The 16,929-nt window shown below is 42.5% G+C and overlaps 6 protein-coding genes across 6 annotated transcripts; 4 read left to right on the top strand and 2 right to left on the bottom strand.

Moving 5' to 3' along the window:
* Positions 1-930: 930 nt before the first annotated feature.
* On the bottom strand, positions 931-2,900 carry LOC6614269 (tubulin alpha-3 chain). The gene has a single exon (XM_002038673.2). It carries the CDS (start codon positions 2,403-2,405, stop codon positions 1,053-1,055), a length of 1,353 nt encoding a protein of 450 aa, XP_002038709.1. The 5' UTR covers positions 2,406-2,900; the 3' UTR covers positions 931-1,052.
* A 517-nt stretch (positions 2,901-3,417) lies between these two features.
* LOC6614268 (reticulon-3-B) lies at positions 3,418-4,810 on the top strand. Its single transcript, XM_002038672.2, has 3 exons — positions 3,418-3,487; positions 3,868-4,374; positions 4,436-4,810. The coding sequence occupies exons 1-3, from the start codon at positions 3,484-3,486 to the stop codon at positions 4,723-4,725; spliced, it is 801 nt and encodes a 266-aa protein (XP_002038708.2). The 5' UTR covers positions 3,418-3,483; the 3' UTR covers positions 4,726-4,810.
* LOC6614266 (esterase B1) lies at positions 4,806-9,162 on the top strand. Its single transcript, XM_002038670.2, has 3 exons — positions 4,806-5,335; positions 7,681-8,556; positions 8,649-9,162. The coding sequence occupies exons 1-3, from the start codon at positions 4,952-4,954 to the stop codon at positions 9,093-9,095; spliced, it is 1,707 nt and encodes a 568-aa protein (XP_002038706.1). The 5' UTR covers positions 4,806-4,951; the 3' UTR covers positions 9,096-9,162.
* Positions 5,337-7,633, bottom strand: LOC6614267 (esterase B1). Its single transcript, XM_002038671.2, has 4 exons — positions 7,348-7,633; positions 7,015-7,291; positions 6,780-6,930; positions 5,337-6,622 (listed from the first exon to the last, which is right to left on the bottom strand). The coding sequence occupies exons 1-4, from the start codon at positions 7,359-7,361 to the stop codon at positions 5,439-5,441; spliced, it is 1,626 nt and encodes a 541-aa protein (XP_002038707.1). The 5' UTR covers positions 7,362-7,633; the 3' UTR covers positions 5,337-5,438.
* Positions 9,163-10,102: 940 nt separating the features above from the next.
* LOC6614265 (esterase B1) lies at positions 10,103-14,009 on the top strand. The gene is made up of 6 exons (XM_002038669.2): positions 10,103-10,149; positions 11,987-12,299; positions 12,380-12,530; positions 12,592-13,155; positions 13,219-13,388; positions 13,444-14,009. The coding sequence occupies exons 1-6, from the start codon at positions 10,103-10,105 to the stop codon at positions 13,915-13,917; spliced, it is 1,719 nt and encodes a 572-aa protein (XP_002038705.1). The 3' UTR covers positions 13,918-14,009.
* A 96-nt stretch (positions 14,010-14,105) lies between these two features.
* Positions 14,106-14,821, top strand: LOC6614264 (ubiquitin-conjugating enzyme E2-18 kDa). Its single transcript, XM_002038668.2, has one exon. It carries the CDS (start codon positions 14,283-14,285, stop codon positions 14,742-14,744), a length of 462 nt encoding a protein of 153 aa, XP_002038704.1. The 5' UTR covers positions 14,106-14,282; the 3' UTR covers positions 14,745-14,821.
* Positions 14,822-16,929: the final 2,108 nt, after the last annotated feature.

Below are 16,929 nucleotides of genomic sequence, written 5' to 3'. Positions count from 1 at the left end.
TCATCCAGCAAGTAGCGAGGTCGCAAGTCTTACTGTAGGTATGTGTAAGTTTCAAAGAAATGTTTTATGTTTTACTAGTTTTAATTTAATTGACAGACACACGCACTGCGGGCGAAGGAATGTTAACAATGTCGGAGTGCCATATGTATGTAACCCGACACACAGGATTTTATTAAGTGCCTTTAAAATGTTTGTTTCTATATCCTTTTAACTCTTGAGGAAGGAATAACTATTCTAGTTACTCGTCGAACAAATCTAAATCCGACTCTATAAAGGTTATAAATTTGTCTTGATTAGGATCACATAGGGATCACTAGCGTTGCGAAGGTCGAGTTGATATTTATTCAGCGGCTCTCAAGCCAAATCTAGGGAATGAGTCCTGCTGGGAGCAGTCTTCGGCGTTGTCCAGTAGGGAGATGGCCGTTATGTTGGTATGCCTATTAAGCCTCTATATGTACCAATCGCTGCTCTTCTTTATCTCTTCCGTGAACCAAGGGAACCCAAGGACCTCGTGGATGGTGACGTTGTCATGCAGCAGGCGAGCTCCGGTGGCATTTGAACAGAATGATATGGAAAGCTGGATCCATCGACTTGCATACGTGGAATTCTAGTTTAATCCTTGTAAAACCTTGCCGTTTAACCAGGTAGAGAAATCTCTAATCTTACTGCAGAAAGGTATTAAAATCCCAGAAAAGTCACCTTTATGATGTGCGGTTTCCTGTGGACTGTTAAATTATAAATAACTTATGTTAATAGAGGACATAACCAACCAACAAAATAAGCTTGCTCATAAAGTAAAAGTGAAGCCAGTCAATAATATTCACATTTACCCCACGTTAACAACTTTTTAATGGTCATACATATATCAAATTAAAGTTAATCTTAAAGTATTAACTTTCTGGGGTCTTTTACTAAAAGTGGTTAATAAACTGGTGTTTTCTTGGGTTTTTATTTTCTTCTTTGTTCGCTATACAGTATCGCAGAAAATTTTTACATGCGAGTGGGAGCGTATGAAAATAAGCAGGATTTAGAGGGATGCACACCTATCCGCTCTAGTACTCCTCAGCACCCTCGCCCTCACCGTCACCGGAGTCCATGCCGACCTCCTCGTAGTCCTTCTCGAGGGCAGCCAGATCCTCACGGGCCTCGGAAAACTCGCCCTCCTCCATGCCCTCACCAACATACCAGTGAACGAAGGCCCTCTTGGCGTACATCAGGTCGAACTTATGGTCCAGACGGGCCCAGGCCTCGGCGATGGCCGTGGTGTTGGACAACATGCACACGGCACGCTGCACCTTGGCCAGATCGCCGCCTGGGACCACAGTGGGTGGCTGGTAGTTGATGCCCACCTTGAAGCCGGTGGGGCACCAGTCCACGAACTGAATGGTGCGCTTCGTCTTGATGGTGGCGATGGCGGCGTTCACGTCCTTGGGCACCACATCGCCGCGATACAGCATGCAGCAGGCCATGTACTTGCCGTGACGGGGATCCACCTTGACCATCTGGTTGGCTGGCTCGAAGCAGGCGTTGGTGATCTCGGCCACCGACAGCTGCTCGTGGTAGGCCTTCTCGGCGGAGATGACGGGAGCGTAGGTCACCAGCGGGAAGTGGATGCGGGGGTAGGGTACCAGGTTGGTCTGGAACTCGGTGAGATCCACATTTAGGGCGCCATCGAATCGCAGAGAGGCGGTGATCGAGGACACTATCTGGCCGATTAAACGATTCAGGTTAGTGTAAGTGGGTCGTTCGATGTCCAGGTTTCGGCGACAGATGTCGTAGATGGCCTCGTTGTCCACCATGAAGGCGCAGTCGGAGTGCTCGAGGGTGGTGTGCGTGGTTAGGATGGAGTTGTAGGGCTCCACCACGGCAGTGGACACCTGGGGGGCTGGGTAGATGGCAAACTCCAGCTTGGACTTCTTGCCGTAGTCCACCGAGAGACGCTCCATCAGCAGCGAGGTGAAGCCAGACCCAGTACCTCCACCGAACGAGTGGAAGATGAGGAAGCCCTGCAGACCGGTGCACTGATCGGCCAGCTTGCGGATCCTGTCCAGCACCAGGTCGACGATCTCCTTGCCAATGGTGTAGTGGCCACGGGCGTAGTTGTTGGCCGCATCCTCCTTACCGGTGATCAGTTGCTCGGGATGGAACAGCTGACGGTAGGTTCCGGTACGAACCTCGTCGACCACAGTGGGCTCTAGATCCACGAACACGGCGCGGGGCACGTGCTTGCCAGCTCCAGTCTCGCTGAAGAAGGTGTTGAACGAGTCATCACCTCCGCCCACGGTCTTGTCGGAGGGCATCTGTCCATCGGGCTGGATGCCGTGCTCCAGGCAATAGAGCTCCCAACAGGCATTTCCAATCTGGACACCGGCCTGGCCCACGTGGATAGAGATACATTCGCGCATATTGATTTTAAATTGGGTTTTCGATTCCGGATTTTTTGTTTCGAGTTTCGGTTTCTCACACGCGACTACGGAAAATCAACGGAAAAAGTGTAAGCCTACGATTTTGGGGTCTGACTCTGCGGGCGTATACGTTGGAATGCCCGAGAATAGATTTCGAACAGACGTAAATCGCCAGGAGCTCTGTTTTACGAAAAAAGACTTCACAACTCGGATATTAGATTAGATATTAGATAACTATCTATTTATACGAAACACGTTTCTTTTACCAATCGATTTTGCTCTGGTGGCACGAAAAACCCTGTCAGGCCGCTTTTTGGTTCGTTTGTTTGAATTCGGCTTTAGTTTCACGCTGATTTTTACACAACATTTCTAGCTCTTGGCCAATATTTGATTACCATCGGCAAGAGTGTTCAGATGCGGCTAAATGGCGGTATTTACCAGATTTAAAGATCAGTAAAATTATTTAGCACAAGCACGCTTGTTTAGTAGATTAAGTGTGACCGCCGGTGGGAAATTTAGATATACCAAGTAGTTCAATTAATACCAATGCCTTGTAAAAGTAACCGCATATTCACACAATGGATAATGTATATTTCCAGAGAATATAGACTCTTTATATGATAATAAATTATTTTAAATTACTAATGTTCCATTTAAATAATTTTACACGAGTTCTAACATCTACTATTTACCAAAATGAACAAAGTAAGCCGAAAAAATAATTTTTACATTTGTTCAGTATGCCATAGTAAGAAAAACAAATTGAAAAAGATGATAGAAGTAACTACTCTTTGTATATTTTTAAAGAGCGGTGTAACCCGCCTTTAAACACAACTAACGCTTTTGACCCGCTTAGTATATTTTTAAGGCAGTATTTTCCGAGTAAAGTACAGTACTGCGCAGTTATCGATCCACTTTGCGCACTTATCGATTAATTGCGCGCGAAGCGAGTATGCTTTGAAATATTGTACAGATATATTTCTGTATATTGGGGCCAGTCTTTGCCATTCGTGTCAAAAGGCTAACATTTTTTTTAATCTACTATTTTTCTGTGGATTATTCTTAAAACGCTTCGAAAATGCGTAAGTAATAACTGCAATTAAATACCCGCTAGTTAGACAAAAAAGTCCGTATGAATAATGGGGGCGAGCCTTCGGTATTATTATTTTATTATTTTTAAGAAATTTTTAAGAAATATTTTTTACAACAGTGGGTACTTATAATTATGTAGCAGAATATTTATGTAGCTAACAATTTTTCTTCGCTTTGTTCATTTTGAGAAATAAAATTTCGAGAATCTTTTCGAGTTTAACGGTGAACTGAAATATTGAAACATTATGGTGAATCGGAAAGTATTCACCTGACAATTTGAAATCCTTTTAGTTTGCTTATTCGGTTGACCCTTGAAATATTACTCAGCTGTGAAAACTTATAACATAATTTGCTTTGATCTCACAACCAGCATCAGAACGTGCTCTAAAGACATTCGAAAATATGAGTACCGATACTTCGATAAAGACTAAGGACTCCAGCCAGTTATTTATGGATCTGAAGAACCTGTTGTTGTGGCGCAATGGCCGAAAGACTTTGATCGTCTTCACGGGCATCCTGCTCCTCCTGCTGGATGTGATGGTCCACTCGGTGATCAGTGTGATAAGCATGGTAGGGATCACAGTTCTCATCGCAGCTATTGGCCATCGCCTTTTGGTACAGTTTTGGAGTATCTGGAAGAAGGATGGGAACAAAGATCAGATCTTACGTTTCTATCCTCACGCGAAGATAGAAATTCCCCGGGAGGAGACTCTTTATCTGGCCGGGAAAGCAGTTTCCCATCTGAATTTAATTTTGAACCGTATGATAGAATTGTTGCTGGTGGAAAAGTGGGAGGATTCCTTGAAGTTCCTAGTTTTGCTATGCGGCATCAATTTGCTGGGCGATTGCTTCAACGGATGGACTTTGCTTATATTTGGTATGTGCATAAGTGCTTAATATTGTCTTACTTTAAAAATTGAATTAATTTTTCTTAAAAGGACACTTGTTTATTTTCACCGTACCAAAACTGTACGAGTCGTATAAGCCATTCGTAGATGTCCAGATACGGAAATTCCGTAAATGCCAGAGGGATAAATCGAACGTAGTCGAACCTAAAGCTGAAAACCCTATTTGTATTCAGAAAGAGTGTCCGCCGGAGTCACCATACGAGGGTGAAGAATCCAAAGAGGGCAAAGTGCTTTATGAGGCATGCGATAATGAGCCAGTCCACAAAGTATGTCGTTGTCCTGATTGCGAGCACGGCTATTTGCCAATTGAGGCACGCTGAACTATATTCATATAAATATTAATCTAGCCTCTTTGATGTTATTGTTCAAAATTAATGTTGGGGAAATATATATTCTATATTTTTTCCACTCATATATATTTTTTTTTGTAATCAGTTGGCCATAAATATAACATCATTACCTAACGGGTTCCCATTTCGGGAACACCTTTTTGTTTGGATCGAGTCTACTTTCTCATTTGGGTCAAAAATAGAATTTGACTATGACATGTGGAAACTCTGTCAGCCAAGAAGTCGAAGTCGGATCAAATGTTTCAGATTCCTAATCCCGCGTTGTTGTCCCGGATTCAAGAGATTCTCCTACCAATCAGCAGGTGATGTAGACTCAAAAGTCGTGAAACTATCAGTAGGAAGTGTCAAGGGTCATCGGCTGTGCGGTATCTATGGTGACGAGTTCTACAGCTTCGAGGGAATTCCCTTTGCCAAGCCGCCGCTGGGGAAAGCCCGATTTAGGGCCTCCCAATTGGCAGACCCATGGAATTCAGAGTTGGATGCTCGGCAGGAGAGGCCGATTCCTCTGCAGATGGACAGAAGGACGGGCAAGATCGTCGGCAGCGAGGATTGCCTATACTTAAACGTATACACCAAACATGTAAGTTTATTTATTTATTAACGGGGAAGGCCATCGTATCCAAACTTGGCCTGCTCAATTTAAGATTCTGTAAGAGAATTATTGAGGTTTCAAGTAACAAAGACTAAAAAAGGGAAACTCCAGCCTGTTCGAATAGTTGATCATAGAATACTAGTTTAGGCATGGTATGCGGGATAAACTTAAGTTCCTCGGCGATGTTGAGGACCATAGGAGCAGACCCCGAGGTTACTGGCTTCCAGTCTACAAAAGGTTTCGTAAGCGGTGAGTTTGGATCCGATGTGGCGGCAAAGTGCACAAACATGGATACCATTCGACAAATCGTGGTGAACTCTGGTCGGGATTTGTCCAATTTAAAAGTGGCCGGCATGACATATATGTAGCCCAGCTCGTCCACGTGATTAACTCCGCGCTGCTCCTTTCCCCAGTTCTGAATCCGGTAGAAGTTAAAGTCCGGCGAATCGAAGTCGAAGCGGTAAAAGTAAGTCGGTGCGTGACCGTAAGCCAGTCTGGATTGGATCATTCGGTACAGCGCGTGAAAGGTATGGTGGGTGAAGATATCTTTTACAGCATCGAAATGATCGAAGCTGAGTTGATCACCACTCGCCTGGCAGAAATACTCCAGCATTTTGAGAGCCATTTCACGCTTTTGGGCGGAGTCGCAGGTGCTCTTAAGGACAGGCGGTAGTGCCCTCTCTGGATGATCCCGGAATCCCTGCAAGACCTTGGGATCGGACTTAAAACCAACTGTACTGAGTAGCCCCTCATCGGTATTAGCGCCCAAAATGATGGGAATGCGGTTGCTCCAACTGTTCCTCAGCAATTCCTTGGGCTCCGCCAACATAACAGCATTGGGAGTAGCATACCACTCTATTGTGGGCTTAAAGGACAAATTAACACCTTCAGCCTTCTCCTCTGGGCTAAAAACGTCAGCAGAAACGAGCAGTTTCGGATCAGCCTTCAGTAGGAACTCAAAAACCTGGCTATCGACATTATTTCCCTCGTAGCCCAAACGCTTCGCCAAACGGTACTCCAAATGCGGCTGAGTGTTAACCTCCATCGAAAAACCCGCCATAAGGATGGCCTTATGGAAGAGCCCTTCCGTTTGCGGACTAGCCAAGAGCATATTAACCATATAGCTGCCCGAGCTGTGGCCAAAGATGGTAATTCTATCGGGGTCACCATTAAAATTAAGTGCATTCGCCTTAATCCAACGAAGGGCCATAATAATATCCTTGAGGCCAGCATTTCCGGGAACATCTAGCGAGGGATCAGCAAAGTTGAGAAATCCTGAAATGTAGATTCAATGATGCATGTTACATTGGTAAAGCCTCAGATGTTTGTGAAAGCAACCAAAAATATCTAAAACTGAAGAGCATAGCTTGTTGCAAATCTTGTAGTTTTAGGATTAAACGTAATTTGGGACCGAATATTTAAGCCAACTCACCGAAAAGTCCCAAGCGATGTCCAATGCTTACGTGAAGTACATTCTCTTCCATAAAATAGTCCGGTGCCCAAAGTCTTCTCGAAGAATCTCCGCGAAGAAATGCCCCACCATGGATGTAAACCATGATGGGGAAGGGTTTCTCGCTTTGCAGCTGCAAAATAAATAAATATAAGGGTTGTGAAAACAATATTTTTAGTAATATAACTAAAAATATCTAAACTATTTAAATACGCACCGTCTTCACTGAGATATTTAAGTACAGACAATCCTCGGAACCCTCAATCACTTTAGTTAAGGCGATCACTTGCAAGCACTTGCTAGCTGGCTTTGAGCAATCTCGGGTCTCTTTCCATGGTTGAATATCTTGTGGCTCCTTGAAGCGAAGGGATCCGAGTGGAGGAGCAGCATATGGGATGCCATCAAAAACATAGAATTCATTGTCATAGAGCCCCTTCATAAGCGTTCCCTGCACTTTTCCATGTGTGGTCTGCACCACGGGGGAAGTTCCACTACTGCAAATAATATACGATATCACTAAAGTGAAAAGCGAAAGAAAAAATGATTTTACTTTTCAAAAGACATATCCGATCTCGAGTAACTCTCAGCTTTGACTGTGGATACGAAACACTGGCTAGATAGTACCTACTTATCTATCTAATAACGCACTTGGCTTTTATGGTAGCAGTTAGCATCCACATATAGTAGGGAAGATAGTATTCAAACCCTGATTTAATCTTATAGGCAGTATATAACTGGGAGGGGTTAATGAGATTATAAACTGTTTGTGTAAATTTAGATAATGAAATTCAGAAAAGTGTATTTTTGAGCAAGTTACCATTTTCTAAGCTTGTTTTAGAATCAAAGGTTCTTCTTTTAATAATTTTAAACCATGTTACCCTAGTTCAACGAATCTGAGCCACCTCTGCCCGTAATGGTGTATATCTACGGCGGTGCCTTCCGCACGGGCGGAGCTATAAAGAGCAAATACGGGCCGGACTATTTGATGACCAGAGATGTTGTATATGTGCTCTTCAACTATCGCCTCTGCTCCCTGGGATTCCTTAGTATGCCCAGTGGCGAGTTGAATGTGCCGGGCAACGCGGGTCTCCATGATCAGTTACTAGCCCTTCAATGGGTTAGCCAGCACATTCGGAACTTCAACGGAGATCCGCAGAACATAACGCTTTTTGGCGAAAGTGCTGGAGCCGCTTCCGTGCACTTTATGATGTGTCTGCCGCAGGCGAAGGGGCTCTTCCACAAGGCCATCATGATGTCCGGTTCGATGCTGAGTCCCTGGGTTAATGCGCTCGATAGCGATAGTATATTCTGCCGCCTGGCCACGTCTGCAGGATACGAAGGACCCGCGGAAGAGGTCCCCATATTGGAGTTTCTGCGCAAGGTGAATGCCGAAAAACTCATCGGCCACGATTTTATCTCACCCCGTGACCGGTGCTTTGGGTTTCTCAACCCATTTGCTCCAGTTGTTGGAGGCCTGGTTCCAGCTCCATTTCAGCAGCTGATGAAGGAGGCGTGGTCCTGTGAAGTGCCCCTGCTCCTGGGCGGCACGTCCTTCGAGGGACTGGTGTACTACCCGTTCTGTCAGCTGGATAATGGCTATATGCTGGAGCTGCTGAAACATGAACCAGCGATGGTATTGCCCCACGAGCTATATCAGTCGATGAGCGTCGAGGAGCGGAACACAGCGGCCGAAGTCCTTGTTAAGTATCACTATGGACCGCGCGGTATCACCAAGAGTAACATCACACAGATTCTAGATGTGAGAAACTTAAGTATAAGTCCATTTTACCAATTTCATGGTAGCCTTAATTATTTCATTATAAAATGGTAATTGACATATTTGATCTACAGCTTTTCAGCTACAAGTTATTCTGGCACGGCATACATAGAGTGGTCCTCTCCAGATTATCTCGCGCACAAGCACCTACCTATCTGTACCGGTTCGACTTCGATTCGCCCAAGTTGAATCTGATGAGGAACCAGCTCTGCGGCGATGACATCAAACGCGGTGTCTGTCATGCGGATGACTTGGGCTACATTTTCCACAAACAGGCCCAGGCAAAGCAGCCCCTGGACTCCCCGGAGTTCCTGACTATCCAGCGTATGGTGGGCATATTGACCACGTTTGCCAGGACGGGCGATCCCAATTGCCCGGAGACGGGGCCGGATCCGTGGATGCCCGTCTCCACAAAGTCTCCCTTCAAGGCATTGAATATTGGACAGCAGGTGGAGTGTGTAACGCAGGTCGAAAAGGACGGTCTGGAGGTGTGGAATGGGCTATATAGTGACGTAAAGTAGTAAGGGGGGTTATATTAAGTCTATTTTGCTATAATTTTTGTATATATTCAATAAACGATACTTTTTAGAGGAATGATCATGATTATTGGTCTGAACCCACTAGCACTTCATATTTTTTTCTCCGATTAAACCGCAATTGTGCCCACTGTGTTCAGCTTTTCCGAATTAAAGCTGATCCGGAGCTTTACGGCAACGCCCCACTCCAGTCGAAAGCTCGGTGATCGTATAAACAAAAACAAATCGCGTCATTTTGTTTGTTTACACTAGTTTTGCCGGAACGATCGAAATGTTGTTGACCCACTCGGTGGGCGGCCCGCTCCTTTTCGCCTTGATTTACTGGCAAGAAAGAAGGCTTAGAATAGTCACTTTTATAGGCTAAGTTTACGATAGATCAGCTGAGATGGCGGCGTAGTTGCTTAGGTAGAAGCATAAAGTTTATGACAGCTGGTTTCTTAATAACTGAGATACTTATCTATCTCGCAGATACTTCACTAGAAGCTTCACGCAACCTGGTAGTGTTGAAGGAAGCTGTGAAGCTCAGAAGAGAGATTTTTCGGTGTTGATTAATTATGCATTCGCTAGGAGGAGCTGCCACGCCCACCGCCCAAGCTTCCAGCCCACGCTCGATCGGCTCCAGCCATATCAGTTATTCCGTTTATCTCGTCACCGCACTTGAAATACAATTTGTTGTATTCTGTATTCTTTTTGTGTGTTTTCTTCTCTCTCTACCGCTCTCCACGCTCTTCTTGTTCAGTAATTTGTATTCTGATATTCAGTGTTAATGTAGTATATTTTTTTCTATATTTTCTTTACTTGTTTTTTGCCTATTTTGCGCGCTTTTTTGCTTTTTTCGCTGGCCGCTCGCCGCTGGAATTCGATGTGAAAAAGTGTGTTTTTAATTTCAGTTTCGGTTCGGAGCTGGCGCGATACAGTACACAGTTCGCACTTATTTGTATCTACATATAGCAAATCGATCGGATCGTGTGCGGTGCTCTAGTCAATCCGATATGAATAAGAACCTCGGCTTTGTGGAGCGCCTGCGGTGGCGCCTCAAGTAAGTTTCTCCGTCGACCTTAATTCTGGGAATTATTTATTAAATTACTGGTTCTTAATGCCAGAGAGTATTTTTTTACACTCTCAATTGTAATTGTTGTTATGGTTAAGCTTCGGTTTCGGGGTTTTGTTTGCTCGGCTATTTTTTCTTGTTTTTTATAAAGTAATATCAGCTACACACTGTGAAGCATGACTAATTTTTGGATGGCAGAAACTAATAAAATGTGGGCTTTCCAATTAAGTTATACAATCGTGATGACTATAGGTAGGATAAGGTCATCAAAATACGTCGATTAAAGCAGATATGATATAACTTTATTAGCTGACATTGCAAGACTTGAATTATTTATTGGCATTCTGGGAGAGACAAAGATACTAAAACCACCGAAACAGCCCATCAAAAACATTATATGAAAAAGTTTTTACATATTCTGGTGTAATTTCGCCAAGTTTTTGTTGAGCGTATAAAACCGTCACTTGAAAACATTAATCGATTAATCGGATTCATAAATCTGTATTCATTGCTTAATCAGTTTAACGCTAAAGATATTTTATATTTATTGGCCAATTTAGCAGTAATAAAATTGCTTCAACGATATACAAAATGGGTTGTGAAAAGCGATGGCAAACATCTATAAAATCTCTAGTGACGACTGCACCCTTATACTTGAAAGGCGAGTAGGTCGTCAATATAGATAATGTTAATTAAACATTGAATCTACACTCGTTGCGGGTACAACAATAATTATTCGATTTTCAAAGTCATCGTAGTCTCGTCCGGTTCTTATCACGCATTAACCTTGATAATGAAGCCGATTGGTAAAAATAGTGTCAGTTTCAACCCGTTTAACTGTGTTTCGCTTTAAACGTAATGTCCATAAATGGCAAATTAAAATTTTATTACGATGACTGCAAAATAGGTGTGATTTTATTTTGTTGCCGTAACGTAATGTAATAAAAAGTCTGTGCTGGGCTCAGAATAATTATCACCAGTTTTACGCTTTCAATTTGCTATTAATGTTTTATAGAATTATTATACATACAAAGAACATAAGGGCATACTTCTGTATCAAAGTGTATTTTTAAATAACAATAAAACCAATTAAAAGTAATTAAAGCATCTTAAGCACATGGCCTGAGATAACCAAGTGACACCTACTGATAAGGCAGAACAAGTGCTCCTGCTTATTAAATATTCTTAAGATTAATGCCACATTTTGACGTTCATTAACGGCAGTCCAAGTGCTTGTGTGAACTTCAACGGCAAATAATTTAAGTTCAGTCCTGGGCTTTAAATTTTGGGCAGCGGACTGTGTTAATTTATCACTGACAGACGTGCCTGGTTAGCAGGTGGACCACACAGTCGACTGCACCAACTAAACCTGTTGTTCAGCCTGATCCTTCAGCTTTACATAGCTACGTGCACACTTAACAAAATACTAGTGTATATTATTCAATTCTAAATTCTTTCAAAGCTTCCATGATTCATTCTATCGTATTTTCTATATAGTTCAAAAACAATAATTACTAATTTAATAAAGCAAAATAAGAAGCTTAAACATATTGTTGTGTAGAAATCAAGTATTCTTAGCTAATTTTTTTCTTGTGTTACCATAGGGCTGGTAAGTGGGCTGTGATGCATTGGAATGAGCTTGTGGATGCGATGTGATGAACATCAGCAAAACAATTTAAATTTAATGCAATGCATGCAGTATGCCTACTGGCATGTGGCTTTGAGAATGAATTAAAATAATTGACTTTGTGACAAAAATATCAAATTATCTGGGTGCAGACCCAATATTATTATGCTAATTATTTCGACCATCGTGCATTTGCAGAACCATCGAGCATAAAGTCCAGCAGTATCGCCAGTCGACCAATGAAACAGTAGTCGCCGACACGGAGTACGGCCAAGTGAGGGGTATCAAGCGTCTATCTCTCTACGATGTTCCCTACTTCAGTTTCGAGGGTATCCCGTACGCCCAGCCTCCGGTGGGGGAGTTGCGGTTCAAGGCCCCTCAAAGGCCCATTCCCTGGGAGGGAGTTCGGGACTGCAGCCAGCCCAAGGATAAGGCCGTCCAGGTGCAGTTCGTCTTCGATAAGGTAGAGGGCTCCGAGGACTGCCTCTATCTCAATGTGTACACCAACAACGTGAGTAAATCCAATAATTTGTTTAGATAAAACATCGTGAAAACAGTAATAACCTTAACCCTTTTTTTGGTACATATTAGGTGAAGCCCGATAAGGCTCGCCCGGTTATGGTTTGGATTCACGGAGGAGGCTTCATTATCGGCGAGGCCAATCGGGAATGGTATGGCCCGGACTACTTTATGAAAGAAGATGTTGTTCTCGTCACCATACAATATCGACTTGGTGCTTTGGGTAAGCTACTGTGTCCGTATACGCATATAGTATAAAACTAAACATCTTTGTACCTACACAGGATTTATGAGTTTTAAGTCCCCCGAGCTAAATGTACCTGGAAATGCTGGTCTCAAGGATCAGGTGTTGGCCCTAAAGTGGATCAAGAACAATTGCGCTAGTTTCGGCGGAGATCCCAACTGCATCACTGTGTTTGGAGAGAGTGCAGGAGGCGCCTCCACGCACTACATGATGATAACCGATCAGACCCAAGGGCTCTTTCATCGTGGCATCTTGCAGTCGGGCAGTGCCATTTGTCCTTGGGCCTACAACGGCGACATCACCCATAATGCCTACAGGATAGCCAAACTGGCTGGCTACAAGGGCGAGGACAACGACAAGGATGTGCTGAAGTTCTTGCAGAACGTGAAGGCCAAGGATCTTATTCGCGTGGAGGAAAATGTCCTGACAATGGAGGAACGCATGGACAAGATAATGTTTGCCTTTGGCCCATCCCTGGAACCATTCTCCACGCCCGAGTGCGTGATATCGAAGCCCCCAAAAGAGATGATGAAGACCGCCTGGAGTAACTCCATCCCCATGTTAATAGGAAACACTTCGTACGAGGGACTGCTCTGGGTTCCAGGTTGGATAATGTGAATTTTATTGAATGAAACATTCACTAAATAAATTTAATTTTAATTCACAGAGGTCAAGATTATGCCGCAGGTGGTGCAACAGCTTGATGCAGGCACACCTTTCATTCCCAAAGAACTGCTGGCCACGGAGCCCAGTAAAAAAAAGGTGGATTCGTGGAGTGCAAAGATTCGAGATCTTCATCGCACTGGCGCAGAAAGCACCCCAGATAATTACATGGATGTAAGTGTCGTCCATCAAGTTGCTTACTTAATCAGAAGCTGTAAATTTATTCCAGCTCTGTTCGATTTACTACTTCGTGTTTCCGGCCCTGAGGGTGGTCCATTCCCGTCACGCGTACGCGGCTGGAACTCCAGTATACTTCTATCGATTTGACTTCGACTCCGAGGAGATCATCTTTCCGTACCGCATTATGCGATTCGGACGCGGTGTCAAGGGGGTCAGCCATGCCGACGATTTGGTCTACCAATTCAGCAGCCTGCTGGCTCGTCGGTTGCCGAAGGAAAGTCGCGAGTACAGGAACATCGAGCGAACCGTGGGCATCTGGACCCAGTTTGCTGCCACGGGTAATCCCTACAGCGAGAAGATCAACGGCATGGACACTCTGACCATTGATCCAGTTCGCAAATCCGACGAGGTCATCAAGTGCCTCAACATCAGTGATGACCTGAAGTTCATCGATCTGCCTGAGTGGCCCAAATTGAAGGTCTGGGAGAGCCTCTATGATGAAAACGAAGATTTATTGTTCTAAATGTAACTTACTGTACTGTACAGCCTAACAAACAAGTCTCTAGAAACTGTAAATAGGTCGAAATGCTTTATAAAATATATTCCACAATTGGATTGTTTTGCTTTATGACTAGTTTGCCCAGTTTGACTTTAACAAGGTGAGATCATACTGATTTAAAAATATATATTTCTATTTTTCATTATTTAATTATTTATATTTAATAACATCTTAATAAGTTTGATTATAACAACAAAGTTCGACAGGCCTTTTTGACTTTACTGTCAATAACAATAGGAAAATTAAGTTTTTAGACTTTTATAAATTGACAAGTTTTTTTCCGAGATCTAGGGAAAACAAAGAAAAGGAACTCCGATCCCGTTAATAGAATGGCTGCCACTCGTCGTCTGACACGGGAACTCTCCGATCTGGTTGAGGCCAAGATGAGCACTCTGCGCAACATCGAGAGTAGCGATGAGTCCCTGCTGGTGTGGACGGGTCTTTTGGTTCCGGAAAAGGCGCCCTACAACAAGGGCGCCTTCCGCATCGAAATCAACTTCCCGCCCCAGTATCCCTTTATGCCCCCAAAAATCCTTTTCAAGACGAAAATCTATCACCCCAACGTCGATGAGAAGGGAGAGGTGTGCCTGCCTATCATCAGCACAGACAACTGGAAGCCCACAACGCGCACAGAGCAGGTGCTCCAGGCCCTGGTAGCCATCGTCCACAACCCGGAGCCAGAACATCCGCTTCGTTCCGACCTGGCCGAGGAGTTCGTAAAGGAGCACAAGAAGTTCATGAAGACGGCCGAAGAGTTCACCAAGAAGAATGCGGAGAAGCGACCAGAGTAGTCAGCCGCTGCTCACATTTAGTTGTATATCAAAATTATATATAGTTTGGACCATCAATTAAAACTTGTCAGACATAAGTTGTCCTTATTTTGAATGTATTAAATGGACGGTAATTCGATAGAAATGGGCAAGAAAAAAGTACATCTAAAAAGCAAAATATTTTTCAAAATTGTGGTCGTGAAAAAATTGTTGCCGTTGGTAAGCGTGGCATACATGTTGTTGGTTTATTGCTACAATTGTAGCCAATTTGGCAAGACAAAAAGTAAAATGAAAAAAAAAGACGTAATATTTAAAACTGTGGATGTGACTATTTTGGGGTGATTGTCGGCGGGGACATAGCAATCTACTAAAGCAAACTTACGCTTCAGCGCCTTTATTATCCGCATGCTTGATTTTAACTTTCTATCCTTTATAACTCCCGAGTTCACAACGTTAATATAAACGGATCGACTCGGATAGTGATCCTATATATGTACTTATATACTTGATATTTAGCACACACCTTTGTCTACGAGTAACGAGTTTAATCAAATTACATTAAAGTATCATTAACAGAAACAACAGGAAACCGCATTTGGCAATATCGTAAAGGTAAGTGTAGCAATCATATTCACCATATTAGCATAAGCCAATAAATATTGACCACATTCATCACTGTGGACGGCAGGCATTCCACGTAGTGACGAAGGCTAATAACATACTTCCATATACACACGATAATAAAAGTCTGCTGTTATTTAACCATTATAACGAGTAGATCATACCAATAGAACCCAAAAACTAAAGGAATTGTAAAACAAGCCTTTGAAAACCCTACAATACGGTTCAGGAGAAAACTTAGTGAAAGTATAAGAGAATAAATTTAAAAAAAGAATTGTACTTATTTCGCTAGTTTTACCACTTTTGAAGAACTTGGTAGTTTATCAGGAAAACAGCTTTAAATAGCTAAACAGCTGGGAACCCTTTTAAACGTTGTAGATCACGGTCAAAATTGGATACGTACTGCTCCAATTGTATGAGATTGTTGTATACTACTTACCTATGCCCTTTCAAATTTATTAATTTTTATAGCATAGAGTAAATGGGTATACTAGGTTCGTTGAAAAGTAACAGAAAATAACAGGCAGAAGGAGCGTTTCTGGAATGTCTCTGTCTCTGGAATTTGGATGCCAAATATGTACTTACTAGTATTCTATAACATTTTTTAAAAAGGGTATACACAGTTCTTAAAAACCGATTTCATTATGTAGTTTTTGCCTTCCCAATCGAAAATAAACAGAGTCGCCCTATCATTAGAAGTGCTTAATGTCCTCCAAGTTATTTATGGGCCTATGTAAGTTGCACTGCACGGAACCACTTGCTTATTGCATAATGTTTTTTTTTCGCCAGAATGGAACATAAACACACGCTAGTACATATTGAAACAATAGTTGTCTGCTCATAAATCCAAGCTCGGTTCAAATAATAAAAAATGGACTCAAACCTGGTAGAGATGATGTGATCTCAATAAATTAACCGACAAATAAATTCAAAGCGGCGTCAACAGTAGACAATTACTCTTGCCGACTTTAATTGAGCAATTACGTGGGGAAAAAAATTTGTCAAATAAAAATGAAAAGCGATTTCTGTTCTGTTAAAGCCGTTGACTTATCACATGGAAATGAACTTGATACAAACACGTAAGTTTGCGTGGCTTAGTGGGGGGAAATAGTGGAGAAGTCGATATAATACTCTATAATTACATGAACTACATGGTGTTACTGGTGCTTCCTCATGGGGGAACGAATTCAATTAGCTGGGAGTATATTTTGTTGATGGTCAGCAATATTTCTATATTGATTTCGTGTAATAACTTTGTTCTTCAATTCTAGCCGTTGATAATATTCCCAGTTACTTTGCTAATTGCACCATATATGTATGTAATTTTATCATGGTCATATCTAAGGGAAATATAATTGTGTTCAACAGCTCAAATTAAATTAACGCAATAACTTATTAATGCGGAAAACTGGTTTGTATAATGTATAAATAAGTAAAATATATATAATTGCGTTTTATAAGTTTAAGGGGAAGTCTAGTTATATTTTTTTTTAAGTAACTTACTTTATGTTCATAAATTATTATTAAGTTAAATAGTATTCTATGATGAGCTTTCTTTTCCGGAGCCAATAAAGAAACACCTATA

Source organism: Drosophila sechellia, chromosome 3R (genome assembly GCF_004382195.2).
Source record: "Drosophila sechellia strain sech25 chromosome 3R, ASM438219v1, whole genome shotgun sequence".
NCBI classification, from domain to species: Eukaryota; Metazoa; Arthropoda; class Insecta; order Diptera; family Drosophilidae; genus Drosophila; species Drosophila sechellia.
Note: the sequence above shows the minus strand (reverse complement) of the source record. Positions and strands in the feature narration are given on the sequence as shown.